The sequence below is a fragment of the Bos indicus genome, chromosome 11 (assembly GCF_029378745.1).
Source record: "Bos indicus isolate NIAB-ARS_2022 breed Sahiwal x Tharparkar chromosome 11, NIAB-ARS_B.indTharparkar_mat_pri_1.0, whole genome shotgun sequence".
NCBI lineage: Eukaryota > Metazoa > Chordata > Mammalia > Artiodactyla > Bovidae > Bos > Bos indicus.
In genome coordinates, this window is record NC_091770.1 from 7363230 (window position 1) to 7381403 (window position 18174).

General features: G+C 40.7%; 1 protein-coding gene across 2 annotated transcripts in view; it reads left to right on the forward strand.

Moving 5' to 3' along the window:
- The window catches only part of TMEM182 (transmembrane protein 182), a 60682-nt gene that overhangs the window by 1966 nt on the left and 40542 nt on the right, over window positions 1–18174 (forward strand). Inside the window, exons 1-3 of one of the 2 annotated variants that reach the window (XM_019969842.2) lie at window positions 14262–14578; window positions 14808–14907; window positions 16557–16655. In XM_019969842.2, coding sequence (XP_019825401.2) covers window positions 14447–14578; window positions 14808–14907; window positions 16557–16655 — 331 coding nt within the window. In that variant the 5' untranslated portion in view covers window positions 14262–14446. Of the gene's footprint in view, window positions 1–14261; window positions 14579–14807; window positions 14908–16556; window positions 16656–18174 lie in introns of those variants that run through there. The other variant, XM_070798388.1, reaches the window with a different exon arrangement.

Sequence of the window (18174 nt, forward strand, 5' to 3'; positions counted from 1 at the left end):
TTGAAAGATGTTGCATATCGCCACTGGTTAAAGATGAAGCTTACTTACAGATTATAAAGTGATAGATACTCTAAGCCCAGTGTTCTCACTTGAAATGAAAATCCACTAGATGTGCAGCTGGACATCACTCTCATGGGATGTGGAGGCAAGAGAAGCAGACACAAACATGCTAATGTTTATGCTGCTCACTGTATTATGAGTAATAAAGTCTTTTGTTTCTGATGCAGGCGTCGCGTGTCTTCTGCTGGCACCTATGAAACTGTAGTAAGCTAACTTAATTTTTAAACGGGGTAAGATTAAAGACTTAACAAAAACCTGTACACTGAAACCGCAAAACATTGCTGAGAGATACGAAAAAGTACATAACTAAATGGAGAGATGTATACCATGATCATGAACTGGAAGACTGAATATTATTAAGATTAGCATTCTCATTTATAGTATGCTGCATTGGGATACAACTGTTTGTCATTTGAATATCTACAGATGAAAAGAATATACCAAGATTTGGTGGCATATGGAACAATAATGGGAATGTGTGATGCCACAACCAATTTGGAAAAGAGATTGAAAATATCTTAAAAAGTTAAATATACACCTACCAGATGACCCAGCATATGAGATATTTACCGAAGAGATAAAGGAGCATATAGCCAAACAAGATTTTGTACACAACAATTGATACAAGCTTTATTTGCAATAGCCCTAGACTAAACACAACCCAAATATCTGTCAAGTGAATTAGTGAACAAGTTGTGGTATTAATACTTAGCAATAAAAATGAACTATGAATTCATGCTACATCATGGATGAATCTCAAAATAGTTATGCTGACTGAGGAAGCCAAATGAAGAGAATATGCTATATAATTCCATTCATGTAAAGATTTTAGAGAACTCTGGTTTCAGTTCCAATGTGTAAAGAGCTTGGCAGTTGCAGCTCCCACACTTAAAATGAAAAAAAAAAAAAAAAAAGATGACAGAGTGAAAACCAGTAACTTTTTAAGTCCAGAGTAGTGTGTGCTCAGTCATGTCTGACTCTGCGACCCCGTGGACTGTGGCCCTCCAGGCTCCTCTGTCCATGGGATTCTCCAGGCAGGAATCCTGGGGTGGGGTGCCATGCCCTCCTCCAGGGATCAGATCTGGGTCTCCTGCATTGCAGGCCGAGCCTTTACTGTCTGAGCCACCAGGCACCTGGGAAAAGGATAATGAGACTGCTCGAGCACCTTGCGTGTCTTTTGGTCTCACGTGGGAAGCAGGGAGAAAGCTAAGAAATGCTTCTGGAAGTCACCATCCAAGCTCACTGAAACACAGAGATTTAATCATAAGGTTATAAAAGTCCCCCCCCCTTAGGAAACTATAAACAGGGCTTTGCTATAGTGACAGTAAACTACAGCTGAGAAAGATGTAAGACAGAGACCCTATTTTAAAACAAGTTTCTAGGGAAGTTCAAAGGCAACAGGGAAGGGGGGAAAAAAAGGGAACAAGAGGAATCTGAAGTCACTGGCACCTACAGTTATGAAAATATTAAACACCTGGCTCCAACGCATATTCACATAAAGCCTTATGCTAAAAGCCCAAGCACCTGAGTTTTTAGTACCTAATACGTACGTTCAACTTTCAGGAAAACAATTACAATTTTATTAGAAGAAAAATAGTTTTAAGAGACAAAGCAGGCATCAGAACCAGACTCAGATATGACAAAAATCTTGTAATTATCAAACAGGGAATTCAAAATAACTGTAATTACTGTTAAGAACTCTCATGGAAAGTAGATAAGATATGAGGACAGGTGGGTAATATAAGCAGATACAAAATATCTGAGAATGAATCAGAAGGAAATGATAGAAAGCAAGACCATTGTGATGGAAGTTAAGATTGCTTTTGATGGGCTCATCAGTGGACTGGACTCAGCCAAGGAAAAAATCATGGAGATTGAGATAAGTCGATAGAAGATTCCCATACTGCAAAGCAAAGACAAAAAAAAAGAAAAAATTAATCAGAATGTTGAATTGTCAGTCAATTTCAAAACATATATACAAAATTGGAATACTAAGGCAGGAGGCAGATGGACCCCCCTCACCAACCCAGGGTAAAACAACTTGAGATTCATTCTCTATTGACCGAAACTCCAAGACAGGAATAGCAGGACAATTAAGGGAGGAGGCTGAACCCTGCACAGATGGCATATTTCTTGTTCCCAAAGTTGGGAGACCTTCCCGGCCATACACACACAGAAAAGGCTTCTTGGAGGCCAAAGGGGAGTCATGTCAAGTGATGTTCTACCCATAGGCCTTTTCAGTAGGATCCATCTTGGCTGAGAGATGTGTGTGCACACATGGAAGGATGCTGCTGCTGCTGCTGCTGCTGCTGCTGCTAAGTCGCTTCAGTCGTGTCCGACTCTGTGCAACCCTGTAGACAGCAGCCCACCAGGCTCCCCCATCCCTGGGATTCTCCAGGCAAGAACACTGGAGTGGGTTGCCATTTCCTTCTCCAGGGGATCTTCCACACCCAGGGATCAAACCTGGGTTTCCTACATTATAGACAGATTCTTTCCAACTGAGCTACCAGGGAAGCACAATATGAACTGTGAACCAGGCAAATCAGAATGATTGGCCAAAGGAAACTGGAAGAAATGCCCCATAAAATTAATTCAGACTACCACGAGGGCACAGCTCAGGAACTCTCCCTCTGAGTGTGCCCGTGTGTCTGTCCACATGAACTGTTCTCATTTTCCTCCTAATAAATACTTTACTTGCTTCACTACTTTCCATCTTTATGGAGATTCTTTTCTGCAAAGCTGAAGCGCCAGAGACCTTGGCACCGACTGCTGGTCTAGTGGCTAGAATTTGATGCTTTCACTGCCCCGACACAACCCCAGTCTCTGGCTGGGAACCCAAGCCCCACTCCAAGCTATTGTAGGTCTAGGCCACCTGAGATCATATCCAGTAGAAGGGAGAGAGAACAATTATTTAAAGTAAAAATAGCCTCACATTTTCCAAAGATAATGACAGGCAACTGTACACACAGGTACATCAAACTCAGAACAGCAAGCAGGATAAATACCACCCCCTGCCAACATAAGATACATCATATTCACAAATGCAGAAAACCAAAGAACAGCGTCAGCATTCCACTGGATCTAGAATTCAGCTAGATCAGCAGGATACCCGTTCATATCAAGATCACACTGACCGCCGTCTGGGCCATAAAATAGGCATTAACGATCTCAAAAAAAGAGAAACAACATAAAGTATGCTCTATACCCCCAATGGAATTAAACTAAAACTTGATATCGGAAAGTAGCTGGAACACTCAGAAATATCTTGAGATTAACAGCACAGTTCTAAATAACACATGGTCACGGCTGAAGTCTCAAGATAAAGAAGCATTTTCAACTAAATGAAAATGAAAATACAACTTGTCCAAGTTGTCAGATGCAACACAAACATGCACTTAGAGGGAAATTTGCAGCTTTGAGTGCACGCGTCAGAAACAAGAAAGATCTAAATCAGTAATAAGTGCTTCCACTGTAGGAAACCAGAGTTAGAGCAATTTTATTTTCTTCGTTTAGAACCAACTCCCTGATCTGTATAACATTCCTTCTTCCTGAAGGCTTTAACATTTCTTATCTTCTGTGCTGGCAATGAATTCTCCCTGTCTTTATAGTATGGCTAGGCTTGATTTTCCCTTCACTTTTAAAGGATGTAGAATCTGAGATGAAATGTGGTTTTTTCTTCATTCAGTCCTTAAAAGATGTCACTCTGTTGTCTTCATATTTGTGTATTATGTGATGATGTATCTGCTGTGTTCTGTGTCTTTTTCTTCTCTGGGCTGTGCTTAGTCGCTCAGTCATGTCCGACTCTTTGCGACCCCATAGACTAGCCTGCCAGTCCCCTCTGGGATTCTCATGGTGGGGATCCCTCATGGGATTCTCCAGGCCAGAATACTGGAGTGGGTTGCCATGCCCTCCTCCAGGGGATCTTCCCAACCCAGGATTGAACCCAGGTCTCTTTCATTGCAGGTGTGTTCTTTACCAGCTGAGCCACCAGGGAAGCCCAAGAATACTGGAGTGGGTAGCCTATCCCTTCTCCAGGGGAACTTCCTGATCCAGGAATTGAACCGGGGTCTCCTGCATAGCAGTGGATCCTTTACCAGCTGAGCTAGCAGGGAAACCCACTTTTTCTTCTCTGGCAGCCTCTAAAGATTTTGTCTTTTTCTTTGATACCCAGCAGTTTGAATATGATCGGCCTACTTGTGTATTTTTTCTTTCTTGGTTTTAATCCTGCTTTATTTGCACTGAGCTTCTTTGATCTGTTCTTAGATGTGTCTCTAGTTTAGGAACACTTTCAGCCATTATTTCTTCAAATATTTCTTCTGCCCCATTTTCTGTCTTGTACTTCCGGGATTTCAGTGATATGATAACATGATCTAATGCTATTGCCCATTAGACCTTGAATGATGTGTTCTGTTTATTTTTTTCTTTCACCTTTTTTTTTCTTTTTTGCATTTTAGCTAGGATAATTTCTGTTGATTTGTCTTCAAGTTCACTGGTTTGTCCCTTGGCTGTCTTTAGCCTGCTGGTGAAATTGTCAAAGACATTCTCCACCTCTGTTACTATGTTTTGGCATCTAGAATTTGCATTTGATATTTTACTTATAGTTTACATCTCTGCTAAAGATGCCTATCTTATCTTACACATTGTCTATCTTTTCCAGTATAATTTTTAACATATTTATCAAAATTATTTTAATTCCATTGTGGTATAGTTTCAGCATCTCTGTCAAATCTGGGTTTAATTGTGATGATTGCTTTGTCTCTCCAGCCTGCATTTTTTCTTTTTTTCCAAAACAATATCGTTGTTTAGTGGCTTAGTCGTGTCTGGACTGTAGCCCACCAGGCTCCTTCTGTCCATGGGATTTATTATTAAGATATAATTTGCATGCTACCAAATTGGTAGTTTTGATGGACATTTGGGTTGTTCCCAGTATTTGGATATTATGACTCATTCTGCTATGGACATTTGTGTACAGGTTTTTGTATAAATACATGTTTTCTTTTCAAAGTGGGGCTTCTGGATCATTTGGTAACTCTATGTTTAAACACTAGAGGAACTGTCAAACTATTTTCTAGAGTGCCTGCACCGTTTTATATACCTACTGGCAGTATATGCTGCTGCCGCTGCTAAGTTGCTTCAGTCATGTCCGACTCTGTGCGACCCCATAGACGAAAGCCCACCAGGCTCCCCTGTCCCTGGGATTCTCCAGGCAAGAACATTGGAGTGGGTTGCCGTTTCCTTCTCCAATGCATGAAAGTGAAAAGTGAAAGTGAAGTCGCTTAGTCATGTCTGACTCCCAGCGACCCCATGGACTGCAGCCCACCAGGCCCCTCCGTCCATGGGATTTTCCAGGCAAGAGTACTGGAGTGGGGTGCCCACATCCTCTTCAACACTTATTTTCCAATGATGGTGGATTTACATTTCCTTGACGGGAAGAGTGTAGGATTTTGTGTGGCATTTCGTGATCATCTTTTCATGTGCTTATGGGTTATTTGCATATCTTCTCTGAAGAAATGTCTGTTCAGACACTTTGCCCATTTCTAAACTGGTTGTTTATCTTTTTATTATTGAGTTGTTAGAGTGCTTTGTATATTCTAGATACAAGTCCTTTATCAGATATATAATTTGCAAATATTTCTCCCACCCTGCAGGTTACCTTTTCACTTACTTGGTAGTTTCCACTGATGAACAAAAGTTCATTTCATTATTGTCCAGTTTATCTAATTTTTGTATTACTTGTGCTTTTCCTGGGTTATATAAAAAATCATTGCCTAAATCATGGTCATGAATATTTATACCCACGTTTATTTCTAAGCGTTACATGGTTTTAATTCTTACATTTAGGCCAGTAGTCTGTTGTGAATTATTATTTTTTGTGTATTTTGTGAAATAAGGAGAGAGTGGGTCATGGCTAAAACGTCAAGGACACTTGGTGTGCTTATAAAAGCTAAGTAGTCTTTTTTTTGACTAATGTTCTATTTGCCTTTAAGACAATTTCCTTAGACTTTAAATGTTCAGATGTTTGAAATAGATTTCACAAGTTACACAAGTTTCATTGGGGAATGGATCCGTGGAGCTGCCCAAGCTACCATTCTGGAAATAGAGCTCAAGCTGGTTTTTCTTGCTTTTTACATGTCCTGTGATATTTTGTTGAAAGTTTGGCATGCTGTATAGGATAGTAGGTAGTGAAGTTATGCTATTAATACTACACACACACACACACTTTTCCTTCGGCTAGTCATTCAATGTGAGGATATGTGTTAACCGGGTCCAGGGTAGTGTGAGGGTGGTTTGTTGTTGCCATGGTTACCCCACTGCACCATAGGACCGACATTTCTCTAGCTCAGTGCTTCTCGCCTGAGGGTGACTTTGCCTCCTAGGGATATTTGGCACTGCCTGGGGCATGTTGGAATTCGGGGTGTGCTACTGACATCTAGTGATTGGAGACTACAGGTGCTGCTGAATATCCTGCGACTCACAGGGCAGCAACCCAGCTTCCACAGCAGAGTCACCCCGTGTCTGCCATCCGTGGTGCCGAAGGTGGGAAGCACCGTCCGAGTGCTACCTTATGCTTAAGGTGCGGGCCAGTCTGCTTCACCTTTTACTTTCAGGAAAGGTGGCAGAATGCTCTTTCCAGCTTTCTAAATTTCCAGATGGAAATGGAAGTCTTACTGATTTTGTCACATTGTGTTATTTATTTGTCAACTGATACTGAGCTGAGATATGCCCAGAGCATCTCACTCCTGACTTTGTTTCCCTGTTCTGGGGTGATACATTAGGGCCCCTTCCTTATGACTTCATTTAACCTCAATTACCTCTTCCACAAGTCCTAAGTCCATGGAGGTTAATGGATCAATAAGCCCAAGGCTCCTAGAATAGTGCCTAGGACACAGTGAGTGCTCTGTGTGTGCCCGGGGTGTTACTGTTTTGTTGCTGTTGTCATTGTTGTTATCTAGCTTTTGTGCTATTTGAGTATCCTGGTGGGTTCTAACTTTATCCCTTTGTTCAGTCATATCTAACTCAGTCTATGGCGACCCCATGGACTGTAGTCTGCCAGGCTCCTCTGTCCATGGGATTCTCCAGGCAAGAATACTGGAGTGGGTTGTTGTTTCCTCTTCCAGGGGATCTTCCTGACCCAAGGATCGAACCTGTGTCTCCTGCATTGATAGGCAGATAGACACTTTTACCACTGGGCCACATGGGAAGCCAGCTTTATCCCTTAGCACGTGTATGGTCAGATTAAACAGGGACCTGGTTGAGCAGGACGTGAAGAGAAGGCTGAAGTACCTGCAGCAGTTCTGACTGTGTTCACATCAATGCAACACCAGCTGTTTCCCCAACAGAGACCTGGGGACACTAAGGTTACAGGGACGTGTCTCCCCGCCCCCCTACCCTTTCCTGAACTGGATTGTCTTTCCTCTGCGGGTCCACTTGAACTGGCTCACAGACCCTGGATTCATCTGAGCCTTTTATATGTCTCTTCTTGGAAAAGTCTTTGGAATGGAAATTTTAAAAGTCCATATTCATCTTGATAGGTAAAGAATGACCCAGTGACAAAGGTTTTTAAGGGGAAGGCAACATACCCCAGAGGCAAGGATAAATAAAAATGTCTTTCTCTAAGTTAAGACTCAAATTGTGTATGCAAGATTCATGCAAAGCGCTTTCACAGCCTAGGGTCCAGAGAGGGGAATCTTCTCATTCACAAGGCTTCTGGTATAGGGAGTATAATGTATTCCTTCAGAAAGAAATACAAGGAAACAAAGGGATGAGTAAGTTAAAATTGCCATCATTAAATCTGTATTTGTTTATATAATACATGCATTCCTATAAGTTACATTTTTTCATTTCTGCTTTCATATATCAAAAAATTTCTCCTTTAGTCCCCAGTTTAGTTTCTGAAGTCGTGTGTGTGTGTGTGTGTGTGTGTGTGTGTGTGTTGATTTTAGTCAAAAGCAGGTTTAAAAAAAAATAAGTTTCAAGTTTTTTTCCCCTTTCAAGAGTTAATGCGCTTCAGCACACTAATGGAGTTCTTTGGGGAACTGAACTTGGAGCTGGGCATCAGACCCCTTTTCAGTGTGGAAGATAGTTGTGTAATATAGTTCCCTTTGTGTGAGTTCCTTGTGTAAGGAGCTCTCAATTCAGTGGAGTGTAAACTGCCCACATGAATGAGTGAATGAGCCTGTGGATGGATCCTGATTCGCTTACATTCAACGTAAGCTATTTATCAGAGCCTTAGTACTTGGATGACACCATCTTAGTTAAGGCTGTCAGCATCAAACTCTAAAAACAGCAAATCCTTGCACTGCAGTATTTGTGTGATAAAAATCCCAGTGGACCTTGTGTACCGTGGAATGCAAACTTTACCTGTGGCCAGCAGATGGCACTGTTCAACCCAATTTAATTCAACTCAATCAGATGGATATTTGGTCAGCCAAGTTTTTACTGGGAAAGTGAAAGTTGCCCAGTCCTGTCCGACTCTTTGGGATCCCATAGACTATACAGTCCATGGAATTCTCCAGGCCAGAATACTGGAGTGGGTAGCCATTCCCTTCTCCAGAGGATCTTCCCAACCCAGGGATTGAACCCAAGTATCCCGCATTGCAGTTGGAGTCTTTACCAGCTGAGCTACCAGGGAAGCCCAAGAATACTGGAGTGGGTAGCCTATCCCTTCTCCAACGAATCTTCCCGACCCAGGAATCGAACCAGGGTCTGCTGCATTGCAGGCAGATTCTTTACCAGCTGAGCTACCTACTGAGAACCTACGTAAAGCATTGTGCTAGGGTTAGGGATGTAGCAGTAAACAAAGACAGAACCTCTATCACCCCTGCAGAGTGTATTTGTTGCTCCTATACTATGTTCAGGATGAGAAGGCTTGTAAAAATAATCTCATGAAATTACAGACCGTGGTCCTGTTGCCATAGTGTTGGATGGGGGAGGGAGCAGGGAGGACGACATACAAGACCCAAGAACCACAACACAAAACAGACTTAAAGAGGCCATTAGAGCCACAGAGACCTGCAGTGACGGTTCATGGGCAGTAAAAATCTGTGTCAGTAGTGATCAAAGGGGAACAATTGATTTTAGGGTCATCACTCAGTCTATTGTCTGTGTCTAGGACTTGAGACCACAAACCGTTAAATATAACCTTTAGGGCCAGGTGTGTTTAGAACTCAGAATTTGGGGGATTTTGGAAAAGCAGCAATATGTGTGTACTGTACATTACCTGACACCCCCACCAGCACACCCCCGTGGAGCCTGGTGAGCACTGTAACCAAACTCGTTTGTGCTTGTGCAATCAAATGTGTAAGAATTCACAATAGAGTTTATTTGCATCCTCTTGCCAATCAGGGTTGGTTTGCTAAAAGCTTTTAGTTTTCAGAAATGTTGAATGTTGGAATGGGAGATAAAGATTGTGGATCTAAAACATAGTATTCCAAGACCAAAATGAATTTTCCCTCAGATCTCCACAGAACCACTTTGCTTTCTGAAAGCTTGATTTCTTTCTTTATTTACACATTTGTTCAGCACTTTTGGATGTTGAGCGTTGTCATTCCTGTATTTTTTAAGAATAAAGTAAACCAGAATTAATTTTTTTTTTGTAGAATGTTTAGATAGCTTCAGTAGATATGTTGAAACAATTAAGACTATTGCAATATCAAGATTGGAAATTATGACCTTAGAAAAAACGTTTTGCTCCTTATCACTCACAAACTAAACATGACTTGGGATTTCTGCTAACTTGTAGTGTGTTTACTGGTTTTAAAAAAAAACACAGTTAAGTAAATAAAAAGACACTGAATAAAAACAGGCAAAGTCTTCCAGTGTTTATGGCCATCTATCCTTTGGTTGTCAAGTTTTATTTAATTTGTAAAAAACAAGGGAGGAATTTACCACACTACCTTGGAATGCTCATGATATTTGTATCCTCAAGATTTTAAAAGATGGATTAAAAAACCATTTTAGATTGAGAAATTAATTTAAAAATAGTTTTTGCCATAATTTCTCTCAGAGACAGGAGACTCTCAGTGGGATATTATTTCCAGGAAGTCAGGAGGACCCCATGCAGAGCTCCCCTTGCTTATCTCTGGCCTTCTGTATGCCACCAGGAAGGTCCTTAACTCCCACCCAAAAGACCTTTAGAAGCTGAGATTCCTGCCCAGGAAACGGATCATTTCGTATTCTACCAACTGAAGGCTTATTGGTACTCAAGGCATCTAATATGCTTAGGATGGTGTCTGCCACAGAGCAGATGCTCATTAATGTCAGTTACTATTCACTTCCGTTTACATCTCTGACAGTCAAGGTCTCCCAAGGGATTGAACCTGAGACGCCCTGCTTGTGCCTTTGCAGGTTCACTGTGATCACCGTGTCAACGTGAAATAGGTTCGGTGTTCACCTAAGGCACGGCGCACACAGTGGTGATGGCGCTGTCCCACTATAGGACTGCTGTGAGCTGAGGTCAGTGCTAAGGTCTGTCTGTCTTCCCGCATCTCCCGGTCTTTCACTAGAAAAGAGATGCAAAGGGAGAAGATCCAGTGTCTGAATTTGTGAAGACATCACGGGAACACAGCAGCTGTTTAACAGTTACGTGGGCGCTTAAACAACGTTTTAAGCTGCTGAGAGACCTCAAGGAAGAGATAACTGAATGATCGTTGGGAATATTTTAGGAATGATGGTAAATTAGGCGTTTCAAATGAAAGGCAAATGGTCTAATTTTCTAAAATGGAAACTTTTTGACCCCTGGATGGTAAGTTATATTTTATTTCTAAAGAAGAATCGATGGTGGATTTTTTAAAAGATGGTTTGTGATTATCTGCAGAGGAAGCACAGACCCTGCTAAAATCCTTCTCTACAGGTTTCACAAAGAACAGGCAAGAGGAGCGCTATTTCTTCCTGATGGATCACCAGTTAAATAGCTCAGGCTGTGTACTTAGATCACAGCCAAGAGTCATAATACAAGATTTTTATTTTACTTTAATGCTCCATGTATGTCAAGCACCATGATAAACACTGAGGGTAACGATAACTGAGCTAAAGGAGTTTTATGAAATCAGAACTAGTATTTTTCTCAAATAGTTGCCCATGAATGAATGGTTGAAAACAATTAGATTGGTTAATTAGAAGCTGCTTTGATATACATGTACACACACAAACGTGTGTGTCTGTTTGTGTGTGTGTGTGTATATATATATATATATATATACATTTTTATAATGATGCTTATTCACTTTTGGAAACCAAAAATGGTGAAAAAAAATATTAGTTGATGAACCTCTTCCAGAAAGGTGGTATGTCGTGTGTGACAGAGATCAAAATTGAGGTGAATTGTAGCAATAACAAAATCCTACACTCTTTTTTTTTTTTTTAATTTTATTTTATTTTTAAACTTTACATAATTGTATTAGTTTTGCCAAATATCAAAATGAATCCACACTCTTTTCTACTTATTTGAAAAATCTGTTGCTGCTGCTGCTGCTAAGTCGCTTCAGTCATGTCTGACTCTGTGCGACCCCATGGACTGCAGCCCACCAGGCTCCTCCGTCCGTGGGATTTTTCAGGCAAGAGTATTGGAGTGGGGTGCCAATCTAGTTGTTTGTATATATTTGTGTGTTTGTGAATGCATATGCTAAAGATTTGGTATTAATGCATAGGTTTTTTATCATAAGCCATTACGATATAAAGTAAAATTTTCCTGTAAAGATTCCTCTTCCTTTCCAAATAACAACATTGTCACCTACAATAAAACTGCATGACCACAACTACTGTTATCTTGGGAGAGGGTTTGGGGTGACCATAAGCTTATTACTACAGCCTCTATGTACCTCATTCCAATGAATCATTTTTTCCCTACTAGCTCATGAACTCCTCATGGTCAGGGCCTGTGTATCTAATAAAATGCCTGGACAGTCGCAAGCTCTCAGTAAGCACTTCTTGAAGATGCATTCTTCCCACCCATCCCCCAAGAAAAACCCCTTAATTTGATCTTATATTGCATTAACTATAGAACAGCATCTTTAATAGTTTCCTACTGCTGCCATAAAAACCTAGCAATAGAAAGTTAGTGGCTTAAAACAATACAGATTTCCTTTTCTGCAGTTGCAGAGGTCAGAAATCCCCAAAGTCAAGGTGTTGGTAGGCAGCATTCCTTCCTGAAGGCTCTTGGGGAGAATCTGGCTTTTTTTTTTTTTTGGTTTGTTTTTTGTTTTTACCTCTTCCATGCTCTACAAGCTGCCCACATTCCTTGGCTTGTAGCCTCTCTCCTCTGTCTTTAAACTGGCAAGTCTCTGACTGTTTCTGGAGTCACATTTCTTTCTCTGACCACTGTCAGGAAGGATTCTCTATTTTTCTTTTAAGGGTTCATGTGTGTAGATTGGGCCAACCTGTATAATCTAGGTCATTGCTATGTAAAGTAACGTATTCATAGACTATGTGGTTATGTTTAGGATTAGAGTGTGGACATCTTTGGGAATCCATTATTCTGCCTATCTGGGGCTTCCAAGGTGGCTCAGTGGTAAAGAACCCACCTGCCAATGTAGGAGACACAGGAGATGCAGGTTTGATCCCTGGGCCAGAAAGATGACTAGAGGAGGAAATGGCTACCTGTTCCAATATTCATGCCTGAAAAATTCCATGGACAAAGGAGCCTGGTGGGCTATAGTCCGTGGAATCGCAAAGAGTCAGACACAACTGAGTGACTGAACGTGCACACGAACACACACACGCAGACACACACTCACACAATTTCGTTTCTAAGGATCCATCCCATGTCAAACAGAAGTGGTGAAGGAAGCTGATAGAGGTCAGATGCCTCTTCAGAAGATGCAGAGACCCATGTTACCACTGAATACAAAAGACAGTAATCATTAGAGACAGTGAAAGTTTTCAATATTGCACAAATACTTAAAAAATTCTCTCTGGCATATTTAGACATGGAGTGAAAACAAAGAAATGAGCTAGAGATGCTAGACATGAAGAATGTGTAGATAAATTGCTATTTGGTGACTTGTATGGGTGTCAGGTAAGACTCCCTATTTTAAGGAGGTTGAATATTTAAAATGAAAGAAAAGAACATGTGGGCTGTATTTTCTCATTTTAATCTAGAAAATAATATACGTTTGAGACTTTTTTCATGAGTCTACTTTGGGGATGATGATTTGGAATACCTTGTACAGCATCTGGGAACTGCAATTTATGTCATAGCATGTGCTGTGTAAAAGTATTTTGTTCTACTTTAAGGGTTTATGTTACCATATTCTTGATCTTTTAAATATACTTATGAATTTCTAGGTTATGAACCTGAACTGTACTTGGTGTTATGTTAGATCAGTTGACCCACTATTTTATATTCCAAGAATATCCAAAAAGAAACTCATTTCACTCTTCAGAGCACCTCACCAGGCTCCTCTGTCCATGGGATTCTCCAGGCAAGAATACTGGAGTGGGTTGCCATTTCCTTCTCCAGATCTTCCAGAGCCAGGGATCAAACCTAGGTCCTGTGCTGCTGTCGGTCTCCTGCACTGCAGGTGGATTCTTTACTGATTGAACTGCTGTTGCTGCTGCTGCTAAGTCACTTTAGTTGTGTCGGACTCTGTGCGACCCCATAGACGGCAGCCCACCAGGCTCCCCTGTCCCTGGGATTCTCCAGGCAAGAACACTGGAGTGGGTTGCCATTTCCTTCTCCAATGCATGAAAGTGAAAAGTGAAAGTGAAGTCGCTCAGTCATGTCCAACTGTTCGCGACCCCATGGACTGCAGCCTACCAGGCTCCTCCGTCCATGGGATTTTTCAGGCAAGAGTACTGGAGTGGGTTGCCATTGCCTTCTCCACTGATTGAACTACTCATGCCTTTTTTCCAGTTATATCCAAGAGAGGTCTTTGTGGTTCTTTACACCTGTGATTCATCTACCCTTGTAGAGGGTCTTCAGTGTCTTCAGGGTTGTCATGGTCATTCTGGATCAAGAGGAGCCTGTTCAGACACTTAAGACTTTGGGCCAGTGTGGCAGTGACCTCACACCATTCTGTCATCTTCCCACTTCTCTGGATTACCCCACAGCAATAAGGATGATTCTGGCCAGTTCCTGATACTACCCCCTCCACCGTCAGGGGAAGGTCAGCTATTTTTTGATCCCCTGGGGAGAGAGGCAACTCCTCAGTCAGTGTCCTAAAATAGCCTGCCATTCTCAGCTGCCGGACTGGAGGCCCTCCAGGGGAACTCAAAAGCAACACGAATCCACCACCCGTGTGAGTGGGACTCCACTGAAACACCAACTAAGAGCCGCTTCTCAAGAAGATCCTGCCTGCTCAGAAGTCTTTTTTCTTAAACTGAGGATCTGGGTGTCCACTCTCATTTATTTTCTTATTTTATTTCAACAGAAACCAGTGAACTGAAAATGAGACTAAATATTGCCATCTTCTTTGGGGCTCTCTTTGGTGCTCTGGGGGTTTTACTCTTTCTGGTGGCTTTTGGATCAGATTACTGGCTTCTCGCAACTGAAGTGGCAAAGTGTTCGGGTGAACAAAATGTGCGTTTCATCTTCAAAATATTGTCCTACTTGGTGGTAATGAGGATAGCCTTATGTATCTTCTGAGAATCCAAAAATAGCAGTGGAATGTCTGTTTCTTCTCAGAAGAGATATGGTAGAAAGCTAATGATCATCATTATTTGGGAAACAATACGTTGCTTAAAAAATTTCCCAGATGTAATTATTCAGATTGTGTTGATACCAGTTACTTTATTTGTGTTCTGTGCAGATAGAAAACGTCACTTTCCACCATGAAGGATTCTTCTGGAGATGTTGGTTTAATGGGATTGTGGAAGAGAATGATTCCAATATCTGGCAGTTCTGGTACAGTAAGTACAATTCAGCTTTGTTTTCCCCCCACCCCAACCCCTGGCTTGTCAATAAAAAAGAACAGTTTCTTATTTTGGTGCACATCACTTACAAAACAGGATTGGATTCTTAGCTGTGGAATCTCAATGGGGTATCTTTGAAAGGTTCCTGATTCCTTTTCAGTAAACAGAATTGGCTATAGAAATAACTACTTTATTTTCTAACATAAAATTGGAGTCAGTATTTGTGGCAGAATTGGACAATCCACTGTTTCCTTGCTCACATTTAAAATACATCATCCTTAACAAAACAAATATTATCTATAGTATGTTTTTGGAGTGTCTATTATTGCTATGTTGCAAATAAATGCTTTTATTTGGGGGGCTATAAATCCTTGAAATCACAAATTTTAAAATTCAGAATTAGAGATGTATTATTTTATAGTAACAACTTCAAAATTTTTTAAAAAATATCTTTTTTTATAACGAAACAATTATGAGCAGTGACAGATGAAAGCTTGCTCTATTAAGGCTTAAACCAAGTTTGTGGACAATATCAAGAAATGCTTTGCTTTTGATGTTTCCATTCTCTCACAGAAACTTTTAAGTTCTTTTTTGAAATAGAATAGCTCCTTAGAAATACAGTTGCATTCTTTCAACTGTATTTGCTATATTGTTGTTAATCTTTGAAAATCAATTCACTGAAAATAGCTAGCCTTTATCTTATTTCATCCAACAATGAAAGAACTGTTTATTACCTTCTGACTTACTGTGGGTTGAAATTATTAGTCTTATCAAAATTACTCCTGTGATAAATCAAAGTATGGCACTTAAACAAGTCAAGATTATGGAGTATATCATAAAAATTTGAGATCACAGAAGACAGGCCAATAGTAAATTGGCATATGTTAAAGGAACAAAGGTATGATGAAATGGCATTTTGAGAGAAATATTTCATAGAGTTTCTGATGGTCATTTGGGGGAGGAGAATAAGCATGCGATCTGCTGATGAAAATGATCTAGGCTTTGGTAAAGTGAAGTAAGTCAGACTTTGCAAGAGGAAGAGTTTGCCAAGACTTAGAGAAGGAAAAAATATTTTACTCCTTAAAGGGTATATGATGAAATCATCAAGATTTCAAACAACATTAAAGTTATTTCTTGTGGTTTCTTCAAATGCTAAAAATAAACTTTAATCATTAACTTGTATGGTCTATCATCTACATCTTTTCCCTGAAAGTAGAATATAGAAGAAATTTTGCATTAGTTAGAACCAATCATAGTTAGATCTAAATTTATTAGATTTTTAAACAACAACTTTGTGTGTGTGTGTGTGTGTGTGCCGATCATTATGTTAGGAACTAGAGAATACTGTTGTGAAAATGAATGAAATCCGATGATTTCAACTGTAGGTGGTGTTAAGGGCATTCTCTCCACTGGATTAGGTCATGAGTTAGATGTTTTAGATGAATCCACTTTCCAGGTCTCCTGTGCTATTATTCCATATGAGACTTTTAAGGAGGTTCCTCCCTATTCAATAATTCTCTGAGTTTGTTGATCTGTAGTTTTATTTTGCTTGTGTACCCCCCACAGCCTGTATTTCTCTTCTACTGGGAACAAGTCTTCAGGCAGCCTCTCAATAACAAATAGCTCTGTCTTGCCTTCCTTCCCAGCCAATCAGCCCCTGTGGAAGAACTGCACCCACGCTTACCTGTCGCCATACCCCTTCCTGAGAGGCGAGCACAACTCCACCTCCTACGACTCTGCAGTCAGTAAGTACTCAGTCCTCAGGGCGCCTCCAGAAGGGTGGTCTTTCTGAAACACTCCCCCCACAGCAGCTTTGTGGGCAATCAAAAGATAATTTATAATTTCAATGTGTGTTTTTTTAATATCAGTCATGTATAAAATAATAAATAAGATGTCATTTTTATTTATCTTTGATGTGGACTTTTTTTGTTTGTTTTACAAGCTTTATTGAATTTGTTGCATTAGTGCTTCTGTTGTATGTTTGTTTGGCCATGGGGCGTGTGTGATCTTAGTTCCCCGACCAGGGATTGAACCTGCACCCCCTGCATTGAAAGGTGAAGTATTCTCCACTGGACTGCCAGGGAATTCCCAAGATGTCATTTTTAAAATACCATTTATAATCTTAATAAAATGCAACTGTGGTCCAAAATCAAAGCCCATTTGCTTGTTGCTTATCATGATAATTTTTTACAAGTGTGTTTGTTTTCTTATATGAAAATAATGGTATTCATCAGGAGGATGGGCTTCCCGGGTAGCTCAAATGGTAAAGAATCTGCCTGCAATGCAGGAGACCCAGGTTCAGTCCCTGGGTTGGGGAGAACCCTTGGAGAAGGGCATGGCAATCCACTTCAGTATTCTTGCCTGCGGGCTACAATCCATGGGGTCGCAAAGAGTCGGACACAGTTGAGACATATGCATCAGGAAGAACTGCTCCATAAGAGTTTAACTGATATAAAACTAGTCCTACAATGGAAACCACTGTAATATACACCCTGATTTTAAAACATTTTTGCCATTGTCATACATAAGAATATGATTGCATGCTAAGTCATTTCAGTCATGTCCGACTTTGTGACCCTATAGACTGTGGCCCGCCAGGCTCCTCTGTCCATGGGGATTCTCCAGGCAAGAACACTGGAGTGGGTTGCCATGCCCTGCTCCAGGGGATCTTCCTGACCCAGGGATTGAACCCACGTCTCTTATGTCTCCTGCACTGGCAGGCGGGTTCTTGACCACTAGTGCTGCTGTTATGTTACTGTCTTTCTCCCAAGTGATGAAACTGTGTGATATTCCGCAGAAGAAGGCGAGTCCTGTGCTGTTATCTGGGAATCATGATTGTCCAGCTTCTTTCATGTTTTCATACTACTTTTTCTATAGAAAGTATATAAACTTAGTTTCTGTAGAAAGTACACAATATTTAGCACATAAATCTAATTTTTAAAAGTACATAAGCTCAGTATGTCAACTTTATTCTCAGCTGGTTTCATGATGTTTTTCATAAGAGAGTGCTTATCCTAAGCTTAAAACTAAGGGTTGGTACAAAATTTAGTGGTGTCATTAACAGGGCCCCCCAAAAATCTGTTTTTCAAAGAGAATACTTAACATTTAAAATTCTGGATAAATGTGTATTAGTCAGGATTCTCCAGAGAATCAATAGGAAGTGTGTGTGTGTGTGTGTGTGTGTGTGTGTGTGTGTGTACAGAGAGAGAGACTGAGGTTAATTGATTGATTGATTGAGGGAGAGATTTTAAGGAATTGGCTCAT